Source organism: Alexandromys fortis, unplaced genomic scaffold, assembly GCF_014885135.2.
Source record: "Alexandromys fortis isolate MF-2015 unplaced genomic scaffold, M_Fortis_MF-2015_v1.1 scaffold_70, whole genome shotgun sequence".
NCBI lineage: Eukaryota > Metazoa > Chordata > Mammalia > Rodentia > Cricetidae > Alexandromys > Alexandromys fortis.
Window position 1 is genome coordinate 7499986 of NW_026067955.1, and position 20042 is coordinate 7520027.

At 51.1% G+C, this 20042-nt stretch overlaps 1 protein-coding gene across 9 annotated transcripts in view; it reads left to right on the top strand.

Moving 5' to 3' along the window:
• The window catches only part of Megf11 (multiple EGF like domains 11), a 330639-nt gene that overhangs the window by 108499 nt on the left and 202098 nt on the right, over positions 1 to 20042 (top strand). For all 9 annotated transcript variants that reach the window (XR_007593522.1, XM_050151800.1, XM_050151803.1 and 6 more), the window contains exons 2-4: positions 7460 to 7563; positions 12667 to 12768; positions 15414 to 15514. Coding sequence is in view for 8 of the 9 variants with exons in the window: in XM_050151800.1 (XP_050007757.1) it covers positions 7466 to 7563; positions 12667 to 12768; positions 15414 to 15514 (301 nt within the window). In the remaining variant the exon portion in view is untranslated. The remainder of the gene's footprint in view (positions 1 to 7459; positions 7564 to 12666; positions 12769 to 15413; positions 15515 to 20042) is intronic.

Here is a 20042-nt window from a genome sequence, read left to right on the forward strand (position 1 = left end):
CAGTGGGCAGGCGCGCAGGGAATGAGGGGAGTAGCTGGACTGGTTGAGTGTGCCCTGATTTGCAAAGAAATGGAAAGATGGAGATAATTGCTTTGTGAGAAATAGGATGGTCTGAGAACACAGATAAGTTTCTGCCTTCATCTTCGCAGGGCTGGAGGCCATGGGTAGATATGAGGCTGCCTGCTCGGGAGTGGGGAGCACGGAGTTGGGGGCGGGAGGAATCCAGAGCTGTTGGAATGGGGCAGGAGGCCAGCACTTGATTAGTTTGGAGATGTCTCCTCAGTCCCATGGGTGTGCTACGCTCTCTTTCCAGCCTGGCTGATGTCAGGGCTACTTGCGTTTGGCAGGGCAGGGGATGAAGGGGACAGGGCAGTCTTCCGATCCTGATGAATGGTCCTTGGCAGCCTCCCTAGTGTCATTCTTGAGATTTGCAGTGTGAGGCTTCCTAGGCAAGGGGAAAACAGGATTTATCAGGGTGGTGGAGCCCAGCTTCAGAGGAAGACATTTAACATGTCTGGGGAGGGGACTGCAAGGCCCTCTGATTTATCCTGAGGGGCAGGCACCTATCAGGGCTGCCGCATTGGCACGGGGACTCTGCACTCCTGTGGTCAAGGGAACACTCTCACTCTTTTGGAGATTAGGAGATGTGGATTTATTTTTAAAGGTTTGGTTTTATTTATTTGTTTTTGTATAGGGATATTAGAAAGCTATCAACATAAAGTCAGCCCCTGGTGGGATTACTAGGGGCAGGGGGCTTCCTCAGGGCAAAGACAGAGCCTCTTAGTGTTGGACTGCGGAGGCTAACGGTGGCCCCTCCTTTCCTCTCTAGTCTCCTGCTGATCAGACCCCAGTGAGTCTGGAAAACAGAGCAAGGTCTGGGGATGGTGAAGCAACTGAGAACAGGGCCAGGGAAAGGGAGAGGGGTGGCCAGACTGGACAGTCACCTCGGCGTTGGCCTCCTGTGTACAAACTTGGCTTTTCTGCTTTATTCAGAAGACAGCAGAAGTGTGTGTATGCCCTATAAATAGAAGCTAGAGTTCTCTCCGCACCCACATGCTGCGAGGGATGTGAGGTGCGTGCACAATCAGCCCCAGCTTCTGCCGCCCTTGGTCCTGAAAGTGCCTTTTCATGGGCCGCTCAGGAGGTCGTTCGTCCTCATTTGCAGTGGGAGCTATTGACCAGCCTTCAATGCCTGCCTTGTGTCGCCTCCCCCGGCAGGCAAGTGCCGGTGCTGACGGGGAGGCCCAGACAGAGGGCTCTGAATCACACTCAGGATGTCACGGGTGCCCACGATAACCGATGCCAACAGACTGGTGTTCCTGTGTGCTCCTCATAGAATGACATGGGATGAGTGGTATCTTCTGTCAGATGAGACAGGTGCATGTTTTTAAGGCTTGGGGTGAGTGAAGGAGGAGGCTGACTGTAGACTGAGTTAAGTTGTTGATGACCTGAGATGACCTGAGAATCCCTCTCAATGCAGGCAGTGCTTTGTGGCCTGGAAACACAGATGTGAAGGCAGCAGACGGAAACGCCTGCCCTGGATGTTCTGCTGGTATGGGGCAAGGGCAAGGGTTTGTGAAAAGATAAATAAGACTGGATTTTAGGGCTAGAGATAATGAGGAGGCTGTGTCTGGGTGGTAGTTACAGAACAGCTTTGGAGGAGTGACTTCTGTAGGGAACCCAAATGCATGGGTCCGTGCTGTCCCTGTCCTATCCAGGACCCAGGGCAAGCACTGTGAGCCTTCGTACACCATGTTCTAGTTAACATCAGTTGTCAACTTGATAAAGCCTAGAATTACTTTCTAAAAAGGATTCTCAGTTGAGTAATTGTGTTTATCAGGTTCATCTCCTGGGGACTTTTTTAGCTATTAGTAGATAGGAGACTCAGTCCACTGTGGGAGGCGCCATTCCCTGAGTCTGTATAAGGAAGCTAGCTGAGCACAAACCTGAGTAAGTTAGCAAGCAACGTTCCTTCAGGAATATATCCTCCTTTTGTTCGTGCCCTCACTTCCCTCAATGAGATGTAAGTGAAATAAACCCTTTTCTCTAAGGTGCCCACAGTGATTTATCAAGTAACAGAAAACAAACTAGGGCACATGCTTTTCCCAGTGTCTCTGCATGCATGCAGTCATTATACTCCAACCCCTTTGATGTAGTAGAAGAAGCCTTTCAAGGTCCATAAACTAGTGCTGGTGAGTAGCTCAGTTGGTAGGGTGTCTGCCTAGCATACCAGAGGCCTTGGGTTCAATCCCAGTCACTACCTAAACCAAGTAGTCCCAGTCACTGTGGAAGTAGAAGCAGGAGGATCATGAGTTTGGGGGGGTCCATAAAATGGGGTCTGACTGCTGCCACCGCTGATGCCAATGCAAATTGGTTAAGAAAGCAGAACTCATTGGAAGGGACACAGAGAGGAGGAGGGTCTAGGGACATGGCTCTGGCTTCAGTGTATGAGATTTTAGCACCTTCAGAATAAGGCAGGTAGGAGAGATGAAGCAGGCTGTAGGAGTTTTGTGCGGATGAATTTGTAGCAACAGGTCCTTGGGCCATCTGTCTATCTCCTCTCTGTCCCAGTTTCTGCACATTGGCTAAGAGAGCCCCTGGTGCCTGGCCAGGTGTGGGACAGTCTGGACTCTACAGGTGCTGGCCTGAGTCAAACTAAAGATAGAACAGAGGCGTCCTGAGGATGCCAACATGGCTAAAATTGGCTCAATCTGCATGGGCAACCTAGGCCAGACAGACCTCCCTGGGTAGGGATGAGGGGTTCCTTTGCTACATGGTCCATGTTTTGGTCTTGTTCTCTGTGTATTTCTATCTCTGTTTCTCTCTAAGAGCTTCATATATTTTTGGCTGACCTTGAATTTAATATGTTGTTGAAGATGACCTTGAACCTCTGATCTTCTGCCTTTACTTCCTGAATGCTGGCATTAGCACCACCGTGTTCAATCTGTGTGGTGCTGGGGGGTGAGTCTAGTTCTTGAGACACGATAAGCAGACACTCCACAGACCTAGGCACATCCCTTGCCCAAGATCAGTGTCTCTTAAGATACCCAGTGGCAACCTAGAAGGTCCTGAAGTGTTGGAGCAAACCATGAACTGGCATGATTCAGGCCTCCTGGTCAACTTGACCTTGAATAATAGAAGCGAAGTCTCTCACACTGGGGTCATAAGGCGCTCTGCTCACCCAGCTGACTGCCACTAGAAAGGTCTCTCCCTCCTTAGGTCCTTTCAGAGCCTAATTTGTGCTGATCCACCCTGCACCGTGGCTCCTGCTGGTAAAGACTCAGCAGGCGGCTGAGATTATCCACTTACCTGAGACATTTCTGTCACATTCTCAGAGGACTCTACTATGCCCGTAAGCTATGAAACACTCCCCAACACTTCCATTCGCCCACTGTGCAAGCTCCTCCCTCCTGGCTCTTCCAGTGCCACCTGCTGCATCCGCCTCCACACCCCAGTGTGTGCGCCTGCCTCCACTTTTCAGTGCTCTACCCGTCCCAAGTCTGGTTTACTCCACTCAGGCTTTCCCAGGTCCTCTACTTGCTGCTTTCCATCTTGTTAGTGGGCCTCAGCCAACTCGTGAGGTTTCTTTGGGTTTTCAGGCATAGGCAGGTGCTATAGGGGTCTTCTTTAATGTAAGCCATGGCAGGGACATGAACTGATTAGACCCCACTGGCAGGTGTGAGTCACACCACCTGGCTACCTCCCTGTCTCTCCATTCATCAGAGACAATGCTTCCCACACTCCGAAGCAGGAGGGGTTCCCTAACTCTGCAACCCAGCTCCTCTCTCTCTGCCTCTTAGCATGCAGGGAGAAGGGACAGAGGGAAGAAGCCAGCTGACTTATTTACAGACTCTCCCTCGGAAATGATCCTGGGGCATTTTCTTATTTAATTATTAATGTCCCCATGGTGCCTGATACGTTACCCTCTGTCACTCCAAATGGAGTCATCTAATAACCACAGTGGCAGGATTGATTATCCCTTGGTCATCTCATAAGCATATGTCTTTGGTTCAGGTGCTCCCCGAGAGCTCCTGGGAAGTCCCACTGAAGTGACTGGGCAGGAGTTGTTCTCGCACTGTGACAGGTTTTTTTTCCTGGCTGCTTTTCTGACTTCTCAACTGAAGTGTCAGAGATAAGGTGATATTGTTTGAGAGTCGGTGCTTGAAGCAGAGGGAGGGCTCTCTCTCCCACCACTAATTGCTTACAACACATCAGAAAGATAAAGGACACTTACTAGGATGATAGCAAGGAAGGCAGGTGACCACACTGGAGCGTGGGGCCTCTGCTGTCACTGTCCGGGGGCTAAATGGGACGTTATCAATGGTCCTGACCTTTGTCAAACCCTGCTGGGTAGTAGATGGTGCTGAAGATGAAGAGCAGGCTGAGGGAGAGGTGGAGCAGGAGGGAGGAAGCCTCGCCTGACAAAAAGAGAAGAGAGAGAGAGAGGGAGAGAGACAGTCTTTCTGTCTGTCTGTGTCTGTGTACAGGATCACATACCCATATGTTCAGAGAGGCCAGAAGAGGACATCAGACATCCTGTTCTGACTCTCCACCTTATCCTCTTGATTCAGAGTCTCTTGGCAAATCGAGAACTAGACTTGCAACCATCAAGCCTCAGTGATCCCCCTGTCTCCACCCCTCCTCGTGCAGGGGTCCTAGTGCTGTAGTCGCACCTGGTGCTGGGATCCAAACTTAGGACCTCACACTTATGCAGCAAGCAGTCTCACTAAGCTATCACTGTAGGGTCTTGATTGATTGACTGGCTGACTGGCTGGTCGGTTTTAGTGCCAGAAATGGAACGCAGGGTCTTGCACACATGACGCAATTGATGCACTATTGAGCCATACCCACCACCCAAGATACATCTCAGGCTTGGCCAGGTTCCAGGAAGAGTCTGAGTGTTAGGGGGTCTGAGATGCATCATCATTGTACTCCTAATGTCGGACATCCTTCTCTCTCTATTCCTACCAGAACTGGACATGGCCCTGGGTAGAGACTTGACATTTCAGGCCTCAGACTTTCAGTCTGAGTACACCATCCATCTCTTCTTCCAGTGTGCCCATCCAGACAACTATTACCTTCTCTGCCATGGTCAGTCTCCAGTGACTCCTGCCAGTTAAGAGTCCCCTACACTGAGCCATTCAGACCCAACAAGGCAAGAAAAGCTCTAATGAAGACTTTGTTGTTACTGTGTTTTTCAAGACAGAGTTTCTCTATGTAGCCCCAGCTGTCTAGAAATTAGCTCTGTAGACCAAGCTGGCCTAAAACTCAGAGATCCACCTGCCTCTGCCTCCCAAGTGCTTTGATTAAAGGCGTGTGCCACCACTCCCAGCTTAGCGAAGACTTCTTCAGAACTTTCTTATGATGGCTATGATCCAAGTAACCCTTCCATTCACTGTGGGTCCCCAGGAGCCAGAGGATCCATCTCCTTTCGTCTTGGGCCCACTCCTTTGATAGCCAAAGCCTTCTAAGTTTAAAGGTGCCATCTCAGGTCCTTTGGAGGAGGATGCTGAAGCTAACAGAACCTGTCCAAGCATACAGTAGGGCCACATGAGATACAGGGACAAGACACTCTATAGTGGTCATTCAAGACTCACTCACCTTCCTGAGTTCTGTGTGTGTCATTCATTCCTCCCAGAGATGTCCAGCCCAGACCTTCATGGAAAAAGATGTTCCCATCCCTCCTGACTGTCCAACTCTCCCCAGCACTAGGTGTCCCATTCTGAATCTACTTGAATCTCCTAGTGGAGAACAGAGTGGTAGGATATATGGCTGACACTGGCCGTCACCCTCAAGCCATGCTGTGTGGACTCTAGGCTGTGTGTGGTGGTTGCTGAGTCTCGGCTGCTAAACCAGGGAGGGCAGAGGATGGGACTAGGAGAGTAGCTGCTCTTCTTGGACTCTGCCAATTTAGAGAGAAGCGGCAGGGTCACCCTTCCTGCCCCCAAGGGGTCTGCAGATGCCCTTGATCTCTGGCTAAATCTGCACTCAGCTGTGTGATTACCAGAATGTATGGAGACAGTACAGCCTCATTAGTTATTAATTTAGAACCCATGGTTACACAGAATTTGTGATGATTTGCTTGTAGTTGGGGGGGGGGGTTTCTAAAGAAAGGATTCAACTAGAAATGCCTGAGGTGGGAGCAGAACAGTTAAGCGTCTCGGAGAAGAGGTCGCATGGAGTACCATGTCTGGAGAAGTGTGTAAACACACGCCATTCTTGTTTGTCTCCCAAGGAGGATAAATGGCCCTCATCTAAGAATGTAGGGCCTGTGGGCTAGCTACCCAACCATTTCAAATCTGGGGACTGATTTCCAATGTCAAAATGTTTTCCAGACACCCTCAGCCCTGCTTAATGGAAATTGTATTTCTCTTAGTGTCAGTGGTTGAAAAGAAAAGCTGCCCTGGATTCATTAAAACCTTTAAATAAATCATAACAGCACCTCTGCCGTTGGTCACGGTGTTGGGTCAGCTCACAGCGGACGCTGGGGCTCATGGGGTCCAGCCCCTTTGACGTGTCCTCACTGCCCTGTGTCTCCAAGGTCAGTGGCCTATCAGGTGGGAACATTTAGACTAGAAGGCATTCTCTAGAGCTGCAGAGTAGGAGTGTAAGGTCTTGGAGAGGAAGAAGCTGTAGTGTAAGGGGCATAAGGTCTTGGAGAGTAAGGCCAGGGGCCACTTATCCCTGGCCCCGCCCCCCACATGGCTCACCCTCCTTCCTCCTTAAGCAGCTCTGTATTGGGGATCTCTCACTTAGGAGACAAGGGAGTTGGAACTGTGTAACCGTTCAGTGATACTTCAGGGGCCTTGATACCTGGCCCATCACTTCCTTAAAGCCCTGTGATACAACTGTCCCAGCCCCTTTTCCCACAGTGGGAGTGCTATTTGGTGGCACCAAGGAACCGGTATCCTGGAGGAGGAAAGAGAAGCAGAGGCCTAGTGTTCCGGGTGGCTGGTGCCCAGCGTGCTCAGAAGCACTGTCCCCAGTTCAGTGTCCCCCTGGGCCACGCAGTTATGTTACTTCTCTTTCTTAGCATAGGAGGAGCAGGAGGTAATGGGATTGATTACCCAGCCTTACCAGATGAGGAGGAGGGGGAGGGAAGAGCCTTGGCTCTACAATGGCCAGATCTGCGTTTCTGTATCAAGGATAGACTTGGGGCTGGGGGACAGGGGGGTGTGCTCTGAACATGGAGAAACTTTAGCCTATGTATTGCCTGTGGGCCTCTTCCTGGGTAGATCTTGGACCCGTGACTCAAGATTCCCCCCTTCAGTTACTCAGAGCTGTCTCCACGTTAGTCAATGATGTGAAATCCCACGCTCATTACCGTGTGGCCGCTGTGGGAATCCCGGCCTGTTTAGTGTCTCTTCATCCGCTTTGAGGGAGGACCGGTCTTAGCACCAAACAGAGGCTGCAACACTAAGTCTGAGTAAGCCGCTTTCTTTTCTGTTCTCCCACACAGGGCCTGATGGCGCCATCCACGGTGGGCCTCCTTGTCATCTCCCTTCTGCAAGCCGCCCTCACTCTGAACCCTGAGGACCCCAATGTGTGTAGCCACTGGGAGAGGTAAGCTGGCGTTCCCTGGAGGGCTCTGTCTGGGTGTGGTACTATGGAGAAATACCAGAGGCAGGAGAGGCAGCAGCTGGCTGTGGAAGGCCTGACGTCCAACAAGGAGGTGAAGACAGGTCAGGGCAGCTCAGACTGAAGGACAGGGTAAAGCAAGGTGGATTTCTGAAACCCAGGGCCATGGGAGGACAAGGTGGTGGCATGTGGACAGCAGGTGACCACACCCGGTTGGGCTGTCCTGCCCTTTCCTCCTTGGCATCCTGTACTAGAGACTGTTCTCATGCTATGACGGAACATCTGACAAATACGGCTGAGAAAAGGCAGGGTTATTTTGACTCACGGTTTGAGGGTACAGAGCACCGTGCAGGGAAAGCGCAGTGGCAGGAGTGTGAGGTGGCTGCTCACACCCGGCAGTGGCTCACACACGGCAGCGGCTCACACTCAGGAAGCAGAGAGATAAAACACTTGTGCTCACTTCTCTCTCTCCTTTCTATTCAGCTCAGAACCCCAGCCCGTGGGGTTGCCCCCCTTTAGGTAGAGTCTTCCAACCTCAGTTAACCCAGTCTAGAAACTCCCCACAAATGGAGGTTTTCCTTCTAGATGACTAGTTTGCCTTCTAGGTTTGCCTCTAGTTCTGGCAAAGTTGGCAATCAATCAGTATCAGCTACCACACACCCATTTACAGACGAGGGAGTAGAGGCCTGGGGAGTCCTGTCTCTGTCTACAGCCAGAGTGGTGGCAAGAGGAGGTATGGATTGTGGTCCTAGGTGTCTTATCTTGAACTCTGGGATGTCGGTCATAGTCTCTTAGGACTGGCAGCAACGGCAGAATGGAGGAACAGCCAGGGCCTGCCAGGAGGTGATGGGGAGCTTCCGGTTTTGGTTTGATCAGGGCAGGAGTGGCAGGGCCAGATGAGGCTAGCTCAGGCAGGGTGGCAGGACCACGGCAGGGGAGCCTGTCGCATATAGGCTGCAGTAGTGAATACTAGCGTCTAGGCTGGGTCCCTGCAGATGGGTCTGACTTTGAAGCCCAAGGTTAAAGTATTGATTTTGGTGAGCAGAAAGACAGTGACCAGAGACCCAATCAGGAAAAACTGAATTAAACCCTGGAATTGATTGGCCATGCTGACCAGGATGACTCTGCCACTTAGACACTAATAAATCAAATGAGTAAAATTAAGATGGAGACCCGATGGGGGAAATGGATGGTGGAGGAGGGAAGGCAAGATAGGCCCATGAGGATGGATGGGCAGTCTCTGGGCAGAGAGAAACATCTCGTCGAGGCAAGACAGGGCACTGGGGTAGCCTAGACACCCGTAGGCCAAGAAGACTGGGGGGAAGAAGAGGGACAGTGCCTGCTCCCGTGTGTTGTCTGGTGGCTGGATGTCCTGTGCAGAGTTGTGATGACATCAAGGCTAAAGCAAAGAGTATTTCTGTGGTGCCCTGAAAAGAATGTAAAAAATCTGTAAAGTCTTCAGGGTGGATTTTTCTACCTGCCAGCTGTGCTCCTTGGGGGAGCCTCTGAACAACTGTGATCCCACAACCAGGTCTATCCAGCAAGGCAAGTAAACATTCTCACCTCACAGGCTCATGGGAGGAGCAAGGGAGCCAGGTTGGTGAAAGTGCTTGGCAGTCATTGTTTTCACATTGACAACATTGGCTCAGGACGGGGTCGTTATCAACTCAGGCCCAGAGACTTACTAGGGTGCGTGAGCGCAGGCTCTGGAGCCCAGGCCAGGGACTCAGATTCAGTGTTCTGTGTTCCATCTTTCTCACTTTCCCTTTCCTTCCTGGTTGGTGATTCTTAGCCTTTGCTTCCCAGTGTTCAGGGAGCCTCACTGAGTCTGTGGTTGGGGCCTTCTTCCCCAGAGAAGCTGTCCATCATCAGCCAGGCAAGACTGATACAGTAGCCAGGTTCTAGGATTCCTGCTGCCTCTTTGGTCATCCATGTCTTCTTCCAAGACCAAGAAAGAGTCTTGGTCTCTTTCTCTCTCTCTTAGGGAGAGCCATCCCTTATAACAGGACCCATGATGAATCTATTCAAACTTGAAGTGAAACTCTACTTGTCTCCCTGCCCAGAGTGAACAAGGTTGGAACGGGAAAACATTGGGAGCGAGCTGATTCTTGGGTGGCTGCAGCTCTCAGCTCAGGCCATGGCCCACATGAGAGAGCAGGGAACCACCCAGGAGTGAAACCCAGGTTTCTTCCCTCTACCCCTGGGAAGGAGGCTGTGATTCCTTCTTCTTGGATCTTCCAGCCAAGATTCCCTGATACTGTGTTTAGATGTATCTAGTCTGTTCCCCTCCATAAACACACCCCGGTCCTCAGAGTACTTGGGGATACTTTCTCAGCTGGATTAGCCCCTCTGGAAGACTCCTTGTTGATTATGTCCCTCTACCCCACAACACCGCCCTTCTCCCCTGCTCCCCCGTGTGCAGCTGGTAAATCCTGGTGCTATGTGATGGATTAGCCCCTCATTAGCATGTTGGCAAGTGAGCAGTGTTAAACTACCCAGCTGTGAAAGCAGGACATACACTGCAGGTTGGAGACTTGGCACGGGTACAAGGCCCTCTTGCTGGACTTGCTCAGTCCTGGGGATCCTACAAAGCTAAGTCCACCCCCATGACATCAACAGGCCCCCCACCTGCCACCTTGGGGACTGGCTCCTTTGCCTCAGTCAGCACTGGAATAGCAAGCTGAACCCCCAAGTGAACAAAGGTGGGGAGCCCATTCTGTAGCAGGACTTGCTCCCTGCCCCCAGCATGGTAAGAAGGAATCATTCCATGCCTATCACAGGAGGAAAATCATTGTGTGTCACACTGATGAAGGCTAGCATCTATTAAGCACTTCCTACGTATCTAGTAAGCATTTTTACTGCTTTTTTCCATCAAGAGGTACAGATTACTGTCCCTGTCCTTTAATTCTCACTGTAATCCAAGTCCCATGTATTTGTCACAGATTTTCAAATGAGGACATGGAGGCTTATGGGAGTTCAATGACATATTTAAGGACATGCTAGTGAGTGATAGGCCCCACACAGGCCTCCAGGCCCAGGCTCTGGCTCATTCATTTGCCTTCTAAGAGACAGCCTTGCAAAATGCAGCATGGTGCAGTGGGATTTTAGAAAATCTGTGCTGACCTGCCTGTTTCCTAACACCTAACAGGGATGTGGGCCATGCCTGCCTAGACTTATATGTCTGGACCACATCTCCCAGGTACCCACCCCCAGAGACGTCATTACCATCCTGATTGTCAGAACTCGCCACTTGCCTGGGTCTGAGCACTGCTGACCATTCCTGGCCTGCTTGCAGAGCTCCAGACCTCTAGTCTCACAGGCATCAGGGAGCAGACTGTGGTCCCACTGCATCCAGCCCTCTTGTAAATGAAACAACAGTTTCCTCAGGCGAAGCAGATGGACTTTTACAGCCTGAGCCTGGCCATCTGGCCCAGGTCAGTGGGCCTTCTGGGGAAAACATGGAATACCAGTCTACGTGACAATTAATTCCTGACACGCTCTCCAGCCTGCCCAGGAGGTGTGTGCCGCACATAGGCAGACATGCGTCAGTAGTGCCACTTCATGTCACCTCGCCAGAACAGACTTCATGTGGCTTCCGCCTGCTGGTCCAGGTTTCAGCTAGTAGGCAGGATGACAATGACTGCTTCCCTAGGAAGATCTGGAGACACGCACTCTATGTAGCCCCAGCCATGCAAGAGATACAGTAGACGAGAAGGTCTCTGGGAGAACTAGGGGAAGTTGCTTAGACTGTGATGCTGTGTCCTTATCTTTCAAAGTCAGATTAATTCTTCTACCCTCCTAAGAGAGCCAGGAAGAGGCTGTTGGTCAAGTGTTGGCCTAGAAAGCACAAGGACCCAAGTTTGAGCTCCCAGAACCCACATTAAACAAACAAGCTAGACATGGTGATGAATTCTTGGAATCCCAGTGGTGGGGAGACAGAGATAGGTGGACCCCTGGGTCTCACTGTGGCCACCTTAGTCTATTCTGCAAGTTCCCAGTCAGTAAGAGTCCCTGTCTCATAACGCAAAATGGCAGGCATTTGAGAGACAACAGCCAAGGTTGTTTGTTCTTGGGCCACCCCACACATGCACACATACAAGCACACCTGTACACTCATGTACTCCTGTACACAAACACATAGAAAAGAATGGAATTAAAGGGATTATCATGGGGACATTCAATACTGGTACAGCTGAGCAAGCTGCCTCTCCTAGCTTCAGTTTCTTCATGTATGCAGTGGGGCCATTGATACAATTGTTTTAAAGAGCATCTCCCATACACACTCGTTAAAGACAATGAGAATGCGAACAAACACACCATCATTATTACTTTAGAGAGATGATCTTGTATGTTGCCCAGGCTGGCTCCTGATTCAGCAAATTCTCTAGCTTCTATGCTTGAGGCTGTATGGTGCATACCAACATACCTGGATATTTTTGACCTGTGGAATCTGCCTTCTAGAACCATACAGAATAAACCTAAACCTTCCTCTGCTTACTATCTGATAAGGGAAGCAGAATTTTAAAAAAATTTGCTTGGGTCAAAAGTTAGTAAGGTTATGGTTTAGTTTCTTTTCCTATTAAAGTAATAAAATATCCAGACAAAAGCAACTTATGAGAGAAAAGATTTGTGTTGGCTCGCAGTCCGCATGGTGGCAAAGTCACAGTAGGAGTTGACCATATCCTATCCACAGTCAGGAAGCCGAGGACAATAGCCACATGCTGCTACTCAACTCACTCTTTCCTTTTTATACACTTAGTTCAGGATTCCAACCCAGGGAATGGTTCCCCCACAGTGGGCAGGCCTTCTCCCCCATTCACTGGGATACCGTGTGCCCTGCATGTGTGCTCAGAGGCACGGCCTCCTGCTAATTTCTAGCTTCTGTTGAGTTGACAATTAATGCTAGCCAGCACAGATATGACCTAGGGTCATGGCTGAGATCCAGGGCAGGAGTCTGGGAGCTGGGAGGGGAGGTCAGAGCTGGATCCTGGTCTTGGGACTGTGGGCTGGGCAAGTCTGAGAGGGGAGGTTGTCCTGGCATGGGCTTGGCCTTCACTGACTATGGCTTCCATCTTGTCTGGCTGTCAGCTATGCCGTGACTGTGCAGGAGTCTTACGCACACCCCTTTGATCAGATCTACTACACACGATGCGCAGATATACTCAACTGGTTCAAGTGCACTCGGCATCGGTAAGCCCTCCCCAGGGGATAGGATGGGGTGGTAGATACCTGGCTCTCTAGCTTGTTACTGAGAGACCATGGGGCAGGCTTGTGCATGGCCCATACTGTGTTCCTGGAATTCTCTAATGCTGGTAGTCTGAGACGCTATGAGCTGCGTTCTTTCTGACTAGAAGCGATGAACTTCATAACCTGCAAGCAAAGAATCCTCAACCAGCAACATGGAAAGTTGGTGGATGAACACCCCAACTTCCCCACCAAGAGGGGAGGGTACAACTGTGAGGCATTTCTGGTCTGTACCCCATCAATTCCAGGATAGAGCGCCTTGTGTACAGTAGTCACCCGCTTAGTAACACATCCTTAGCCGGCTGCTTTGATGCTCCCTTCTGACCTCTCTGGGGAGTCCCCTGCCTGTGACTCTTGCCAGAGGCAGGGGCAGGAGTTGGCACTGGTCTTGCCCTGAACCCTGGGATTCAATACCGAGTTTGTTCCAAAGTGTGGTTCCATTGTCTCAGGGGACTATACAGCCTTCCATTGCCCCGGGGCTGGGTGAGTGAGCGGCTGCTTATTAAAATAGGCTGTGTTCCTGGAACGTGAATGATTTTGCTAAATTATTAAGCTCTGTGGAGCTTTTCCGATGACCTGGAGTGGGCATGCTGACAGCGGCATCATCAGTCTGCGGGGTGTAGTAGCTTGGTCCAGCATCTTCCCCAGAGCAGCCTGGCCCCAGGCTGCACCTGCCCTGCTTCCTACACTGGGAGCATACAAGGCTGGGGGAGCCAGAAGCAGTGGCGGCCTTTCTCCTGGCAGGTGTCAGTGGTGCAGGGTTTAACTCCCAATGGGAGACTTGGGAATCATCTCATGTGGCAGGGAGACTGGCCAGTGACTTCTGTGTCAACCCAGAATAACTCACTCACTCTCTCTCTCTTTCTCTCTCTCTCTCTCTCTCTCTCTCTCTCTCTCTCTCTCTCTTTCTCCCTCTCTCCCTTCCTCCCTCCCTCTCTCTGTCTGTCTCTGTCTCTGTCTCTGTCTCTGTCTCTGTCTCTGTCTCTGTCTCTCTCTCTCTCTCTCTCACACACACACACACACACACACACACACACACACACCCCTTCCAGGCCAGGCCAGGAACTGCCTTCCTGTGTGTAGGGAAGTAGCTTCCTGAGAGGCCAGCTTACCCATTATGGGTTTTTGACAAAGTAGAATGACCTTAGCTTAATGCATTCCCAAATATCACAGATTTCCCATGAGGCCCTCATTGTCGTTTGTCATGAGGTGAGAATTTTAAAGATTTGGGAGGGTTGTCCGGGCTGCAGCTGAAGGAGTAGCCTCCCAACCTGGCCCAGAACGCTGTGTGAAAGCAGGCTGAAGGGATCTCAGCACCGCTGTTCTTCACAGAGGAGGAAGTGAGGGCGCCCCCTGGGTATGACGGGGAAGGGGAAAGAGCTGTGCCTTCAAGGCCCTGGACATTTCCTCTCTGCCTTTAATGGGCATTTCAAATCTACCGCACTGAATGTGGCAGGGGCTTTCCTCGCCAGTGCCCCCTGTGACTCCTCCTATGGTCTTACCACAACCGAAACGCTCTGAAAGGCCAGAAAGCCACCAGAGAGAACTGGTACCAAGAATTATGCAGGGCCCGGTGGCGTGGCAGTTAGAGAGAACTGAGTTTGAATCCTGCTTCTAGCAGTTTTGTTCTCAGGATAATGTATTTTTTATTAGCCTATATGAATTGTAGAAAAGAAGAGATCTTATTATGACTTTTTCGTATAGGAGTATAATATACCTTAATCATGGTCCCCCCACCTCTCATTTCCCTTTCTTGTCTGACCCTGACATTTATTAGCTGTGTGACCGCAAGCAAGTCATTAACCTCTCTGAGTATCAATTTCTCATCCGTAAAGCAATGGGTAGTGGGATGGGGGAAACATAAAGTAAGAATGAAAGCTCTAAAAGACAAATGAGAGAAATGGAATTAATGGGGCGTGATGATGGGGTGTGGCAATCGTCCCTGACCCAGGAGGCTGCTAGGAGAATCTTGCCTATAAATCTCTGGGCCAGAACCAAGTCTCAAAAAAATTGTATCTCTGTAAAGACTAGAATCACATGCTAGCTTCTTCCTGGGCAGCCTGGGGGCAGGGTTAGAGCTTCCTGGGGAACAGCACGCCCTCTGCAGGAGGCCTGAGGAAGCTCATGTGGGATGCCACAATCAGACCGTCTCTCCTACTCACCAGCGGGGTCAGGCCAACACCCTGGCATAGGACGGCAGTGGGCACCAAAGCTCTCAGGATTCCATTCCCATCCAGGTCCCTAGGGTTTCTCTGAGTCCAGAACCCAGTGTTTTTAAGGGCCCTAGGGGAAGCCCCATCCCGTGACCCTCCACAATGTCACCCCAGCAGCGTTCTTGGCAGCCCTTGTATCTGGAAGAGATTGGGAAGTCAGCAGGCTCCTCCAGCACCACGTGGGTCATACATTCTGCACCACAGCAGCCCATATCCCACCATCGATTTTGCTTTATTGCGTTCTTTCATATTCGAAGCCGCCATGCATTTTAAAGTAATTATTGAATGGCATCCTCGATAGAGCTTAACACAAATATCATTCTAAACGGGATAGATTGATTTTCAATCCTTTCAAGTGGCTCTCTCCCTCGTGCCTAGGATCAGCTATAAGACGGCTTACAGACGTGGCCTCCGGACCATGTACCGGCGGAGGTCCCAGTGCTGCCCTGGCTATTATGAGAACGGAGACTTCTGCATTCGTAAGTAGGGGCCTTTGTGGAGGTGGGAGGGAGCCTCAGTAGACACCCTAGGGCTTTGTCAGTCCATGCATGATATCAGTGCTGAGAGGAGATTCTGGGCTTGATACAAGTGGCGCTTGGCCTGAGATCAGCCAACCTCCCAGCTCCTGTGCAGGGGATGGCCCAGGTAGGTCAGAACACAAGGAGCGCCTACCAAAGAGGAATTCATGAAAGATGAGCATCGCTTTTTCCTTGTTTGATTGTAGCTGCTCAGAGAACGGGTGGGATAGTGCACACCAGGAAAACGAGTTGAGATGCCGTAGGCCATAGGTTCCTAGGTAGGGGACGCCCTGAGGACTCTGGCCCCAGCTTGCTGGCCATGTGACTCGGGGCAAGCTTCTTCAGCTTTCTGGGCTGATGACTCTGGGGGTCTCTCAGAGCCAATCTGATCAGTGGGGTGGTACACAAAGGATCTCCAGGAGGATGTTCGAATGTCCCCCTAACTGCAGGGTGTCACGAAAGCTCGTAAGTCCCCTTAACATGGCTAGTAGGGAACCCACTCATAAAGTTGCTGCCTCCACTCAGAGAGTGATGAACCTTGCTAGTATTCTCCTGGGCCAGAAAGAACGCGGACAGGTGCATGTGCTAGAGTCGGGAATGACGTGATGGTTCCCCTCCTGGGCTTACATTGCCTCTCACGCTAGAGAAACTCAATTCTAATCGCCGTCGAGGACGAGTGTAGGATGCTCCAGGTCAGCCCAGTAGTGATGGTACTTCAGGAAAAGTACAAAGAAAGGCACACTGGCCGGATCACTGAGGCTTTTCCAGTTGTGGGACTGAGTACCAAGCTAGGATGAGCTCTGGGCCGGCACCTCTCTGTGGATGGAGGTTGTTCTGGGGCACGCTGGTAGAAGTGAGATCATTACTGAAGACCACTGCTCTGACTACACAGAGGAGAGCCAGCCAGGCTTGACTAGGGATCAGCAAACCCAGACAGGGCGACATATCAGCAGTGCTGTAGAGCAGGCCTGGGTCTGAATCTTATTCTGCCACTGCTGGCCTCTTGGTTGTCATGGAGTCAAGTAGTCAAAATGTGCTGGGCACAATTCTAACTGTGTCTCATTCATTGTCAAACAACAGTCCTGTGGGGACAGGTATCATTGTTTCATTTTGCAGATAGGGAAACTGAGTCACAGGTAACATAAGTAATTTGGTCAAGATCATATAACCAGGAAGCGGCAGCACCTGTGCCGGAGTCTAGGCTCTCCAACAGGTTAGACAGACCAGCTCCTGCTTCACGAGCCCATGTGAGATATTACTTCTCTTGACTTCAGTTTGCAAACCTGTAAAATGGGGCCAGCATCAGCTGCATTGCTAGACACAGAGGAGGGCCTTTGCAAATGTCGGTTCCCTTCTCTGTGGCCTTGGCTTTGACTTCAGCTGTTCAAGGGGTTCATAAATATTTCCCTGGGAACCCACACTGCACATAGTCAGGGTTCTCAAGACTGAGTTGCACAGTACAGTCCTAGCAATCTGACAATGGCCATTGCCCACCAGAGAGATTGAGAACCCAGAAGTTGCTCAGCCCAGGAGGCTGGTAATCTTGGCAGTCCCAATCCGGGGCTGAAGGTCTGGAGGATTCCTGAAGGGCTGCTGCTCTCCAGCCCGTGTTGGAAGCCCAGGGAAGCCGGTTCTATCAGCAAAGGAATCAGCAGTAGCCGTAACAGGGGAGGTGAACTCACCAGGAAGAGTGAGGGCTAGCCGCGCGCGCGCGCGCGCGCGCGTGTGTGTGTGTGTGTGTGTGTGTGTGTGTGTTCAGATTTCCTCTTTCTATAAGAACCTAAGTTATACTTCATTAGGCCCTCCCTAAATGACCTCATTGCCTCTATAAGACCCTGTCTCCTTAAAAGGTCATGTCTGAGGGATTGAGAGGGTCAAGACACCAATGTTGAAGGGACAGCACAAAGCTCATGGCACTGCCAGCAGCCCTGTCTTCCTGCTCATGGGGATGAATGACTGGGGTGGTGGCCAGCCCTGCACAGGCTTCATCCCATCTAAGAGGGAAGCTGTGATAGGGACACCTGGCCGTGGGAAGGTAGAGAACAGCATCCTGATCTGACGTGTGCTCCAGGCAGGGAAGGGAATATCACCTTCCCTCAGCAAACCTTCCTAGAGTCTTGATTCTCACAGGCAGAAGAAAGATTTAGTGGATTCTGCCACTAACTTCGCTGTGCAATCTTGGTCAAATCTCTTGGCCCCTCTGAGCCCTCCTGTGCATGGAATAAGGAGACATAGTGGCTGAGTGTGCAGGAGAGCAAAAAGCTCAACACAGATCTAGGGGGAACGCTTTCTCTGCCTTTATTCCCGCTCCTCTGCCCAGAGCAGCCATCCTTGTCTGGAGTATTGCACCGGAGCTACTCACAATGGCTTTCCTAGGTTACACCATGTCCTTTCTCGTGGTTTGCAGACACAGCTGAGTGCCCCCTTGATTGCCAAGTATCAAAGATTTTCCAGAGATCACAGGACACAAGAGTCTTTCTTCCTCTAGTTGAAACAGTCTTGGTGTTGCTGCCTGTGTGAAGCTGCTTTTTATGTCTCTTCAGAGCAGGCTGTCACCTACGTGGGGGTTTGAGGCATTGAGGGGAGGCTCCGTTCTTTAAAAATACGGGCAGAGCGTCAGACTGGATGGACTGGGTTATGCTGCAGTAACATAAAGTCCCAGAGGCTTCCAACAGCAATGTTTGATTTCTTGTTCATGGCTAATGTCTACCTGGGCTCTCTGAGGCTGGCTCCTTGCCAGCATCAAGCCAGAGCCTTGGCTGGTGGTACGCTGGTGGTCCCTCACTGGAATGCCGAGGGACTCCAGGGCACAGGGAAGTTGACTCTGGCTGGTTTTGAAGGTGGAGAGCCGCAGACATTCAATGAGCATCGTTGAAGCTTCTCAGCGTCCTATAGGATGCCCCAGGACTCACAGTTCATCTGACAGTGTTGTTGCAGTACCTGCTAAGTTAAAACAGCCTCTGCATGCGCTGCCTCCAAGGTGGGTGAGGTGGGCGGCTTGCTGGTAACTCGTCAGTGCTACCTGGAGACCTTGTTTCTTAGACGACTGTATACCTGAACCTCTGACAAGTTCCCTGGTGTGGCTGCTGCAGCTGCTTCTGGAACCCCCCCCCCCTCCCGCATTGAGAATCCCTGGACCCCATTCTGAGAAGGGGTGGGTTCTGCATGCTCCTGTCCCAGCACCTACACCTTCAGTGTGGGCTGCCAAGAGGCTCAGCAGGTGTCTCCCTGATTCCTCTCTTTGGCAGCAGGGCCTTCTCCCAAAAAGCAGGAGGGAAAAAGCTGGGGCTTCAGGAGTGGCCCAGTTGGTCACTGTTAGCCCATTCTCCTGGTTTTCCATTTCCTCGGCCTCGATTTTCTTTCAATTTTTTTTTTCTAACTCCCTTAAACATCCAGGCAGTGTCTTCTGTCATTCCTGGAGGCCTCAAGGACTAGCAATCCACTTTCAGTTTTGTTGGGACCATTTGGAGTCCTGGCCTCCAGCTGCTCTTCCCTGCTAGAGATCTTTACTTTCCTTCTGATTTGAGTTACTGAAAGCTGTGTCAAAGTTGTTTACCAGCTCTGCTTCACGAGCATGTGCTGCCTTGGCCTTGAGGATCAGAGGATAAGGTTTTCACCTGACTGTTGGCCCGCCTGACTGTTGGGTATATAAGCCTCCACGGTGCTATTGAATAAAGGGCTTCTTACCAGTGACTAGAGGTCCATGTTTAGGTCTCTCTGTCTGTGTGTCTTTGCGTGTTTCAACCTCCAGCTCCTTGCCCGAAGCTCAGGAATTGTATGGTAGTGCATAGAGCGCAGATAGGCGTGGTGTGCTGCAGGTTTTGTGCTTTTTCGTGGCGATTCACCAGTGGAAGCAGAGCTTCAGGTGTATACAGCTGACAGTAGTCAGGGCTGATTAGAATTGGAGGCGGGCCCTTCAAGAGGGTCTCGCTGCTGAGGGGAAACAGCAGTAGGAGGCTTGGGGGACAGCGTGCACAGAGGGACTGTGTATTGGGGAGACTCAGATTGTGATTCGGTGGACTCTTTGTCCTAGAATTGTGACCTGGGTACTGCTGTCTCATTACCATGCGGCTGGCCTTTGTTTTTGGTGCTAAGGATTGAACCCGGGGCATGCCAGGCAAGGGCTCTACCACTGAGCCTGTTGTGGACATGTCATGCAACCAGTTCTCACGTCCACGGAGCACATCATGTTCTCAAAGCATCCTGCCTGTCATCTGATGTCTCATCTTTCCTTCCAGGTAAGGATCTGAGTGGCTCCACCACGCTCATCCGTGCGGTGCAGGAGGGGGTGGGGTTGAACCCAGGTCCAGTGTGGTACATCCTCAGACTTCTCCAAGGATCTTCACTAGTTCTTTCTGGGGGTGGGAGATGTCTTAGTTTTTGTTTTAAATCTGGAAACCTGAGTCTGACCTCGCTTGGCTGTGACCCTTGAGTTTCAGTCCTTCCAAGGGAGTATGGTTCACTGCCTTCTGGGTTTGTTGTTGCAATG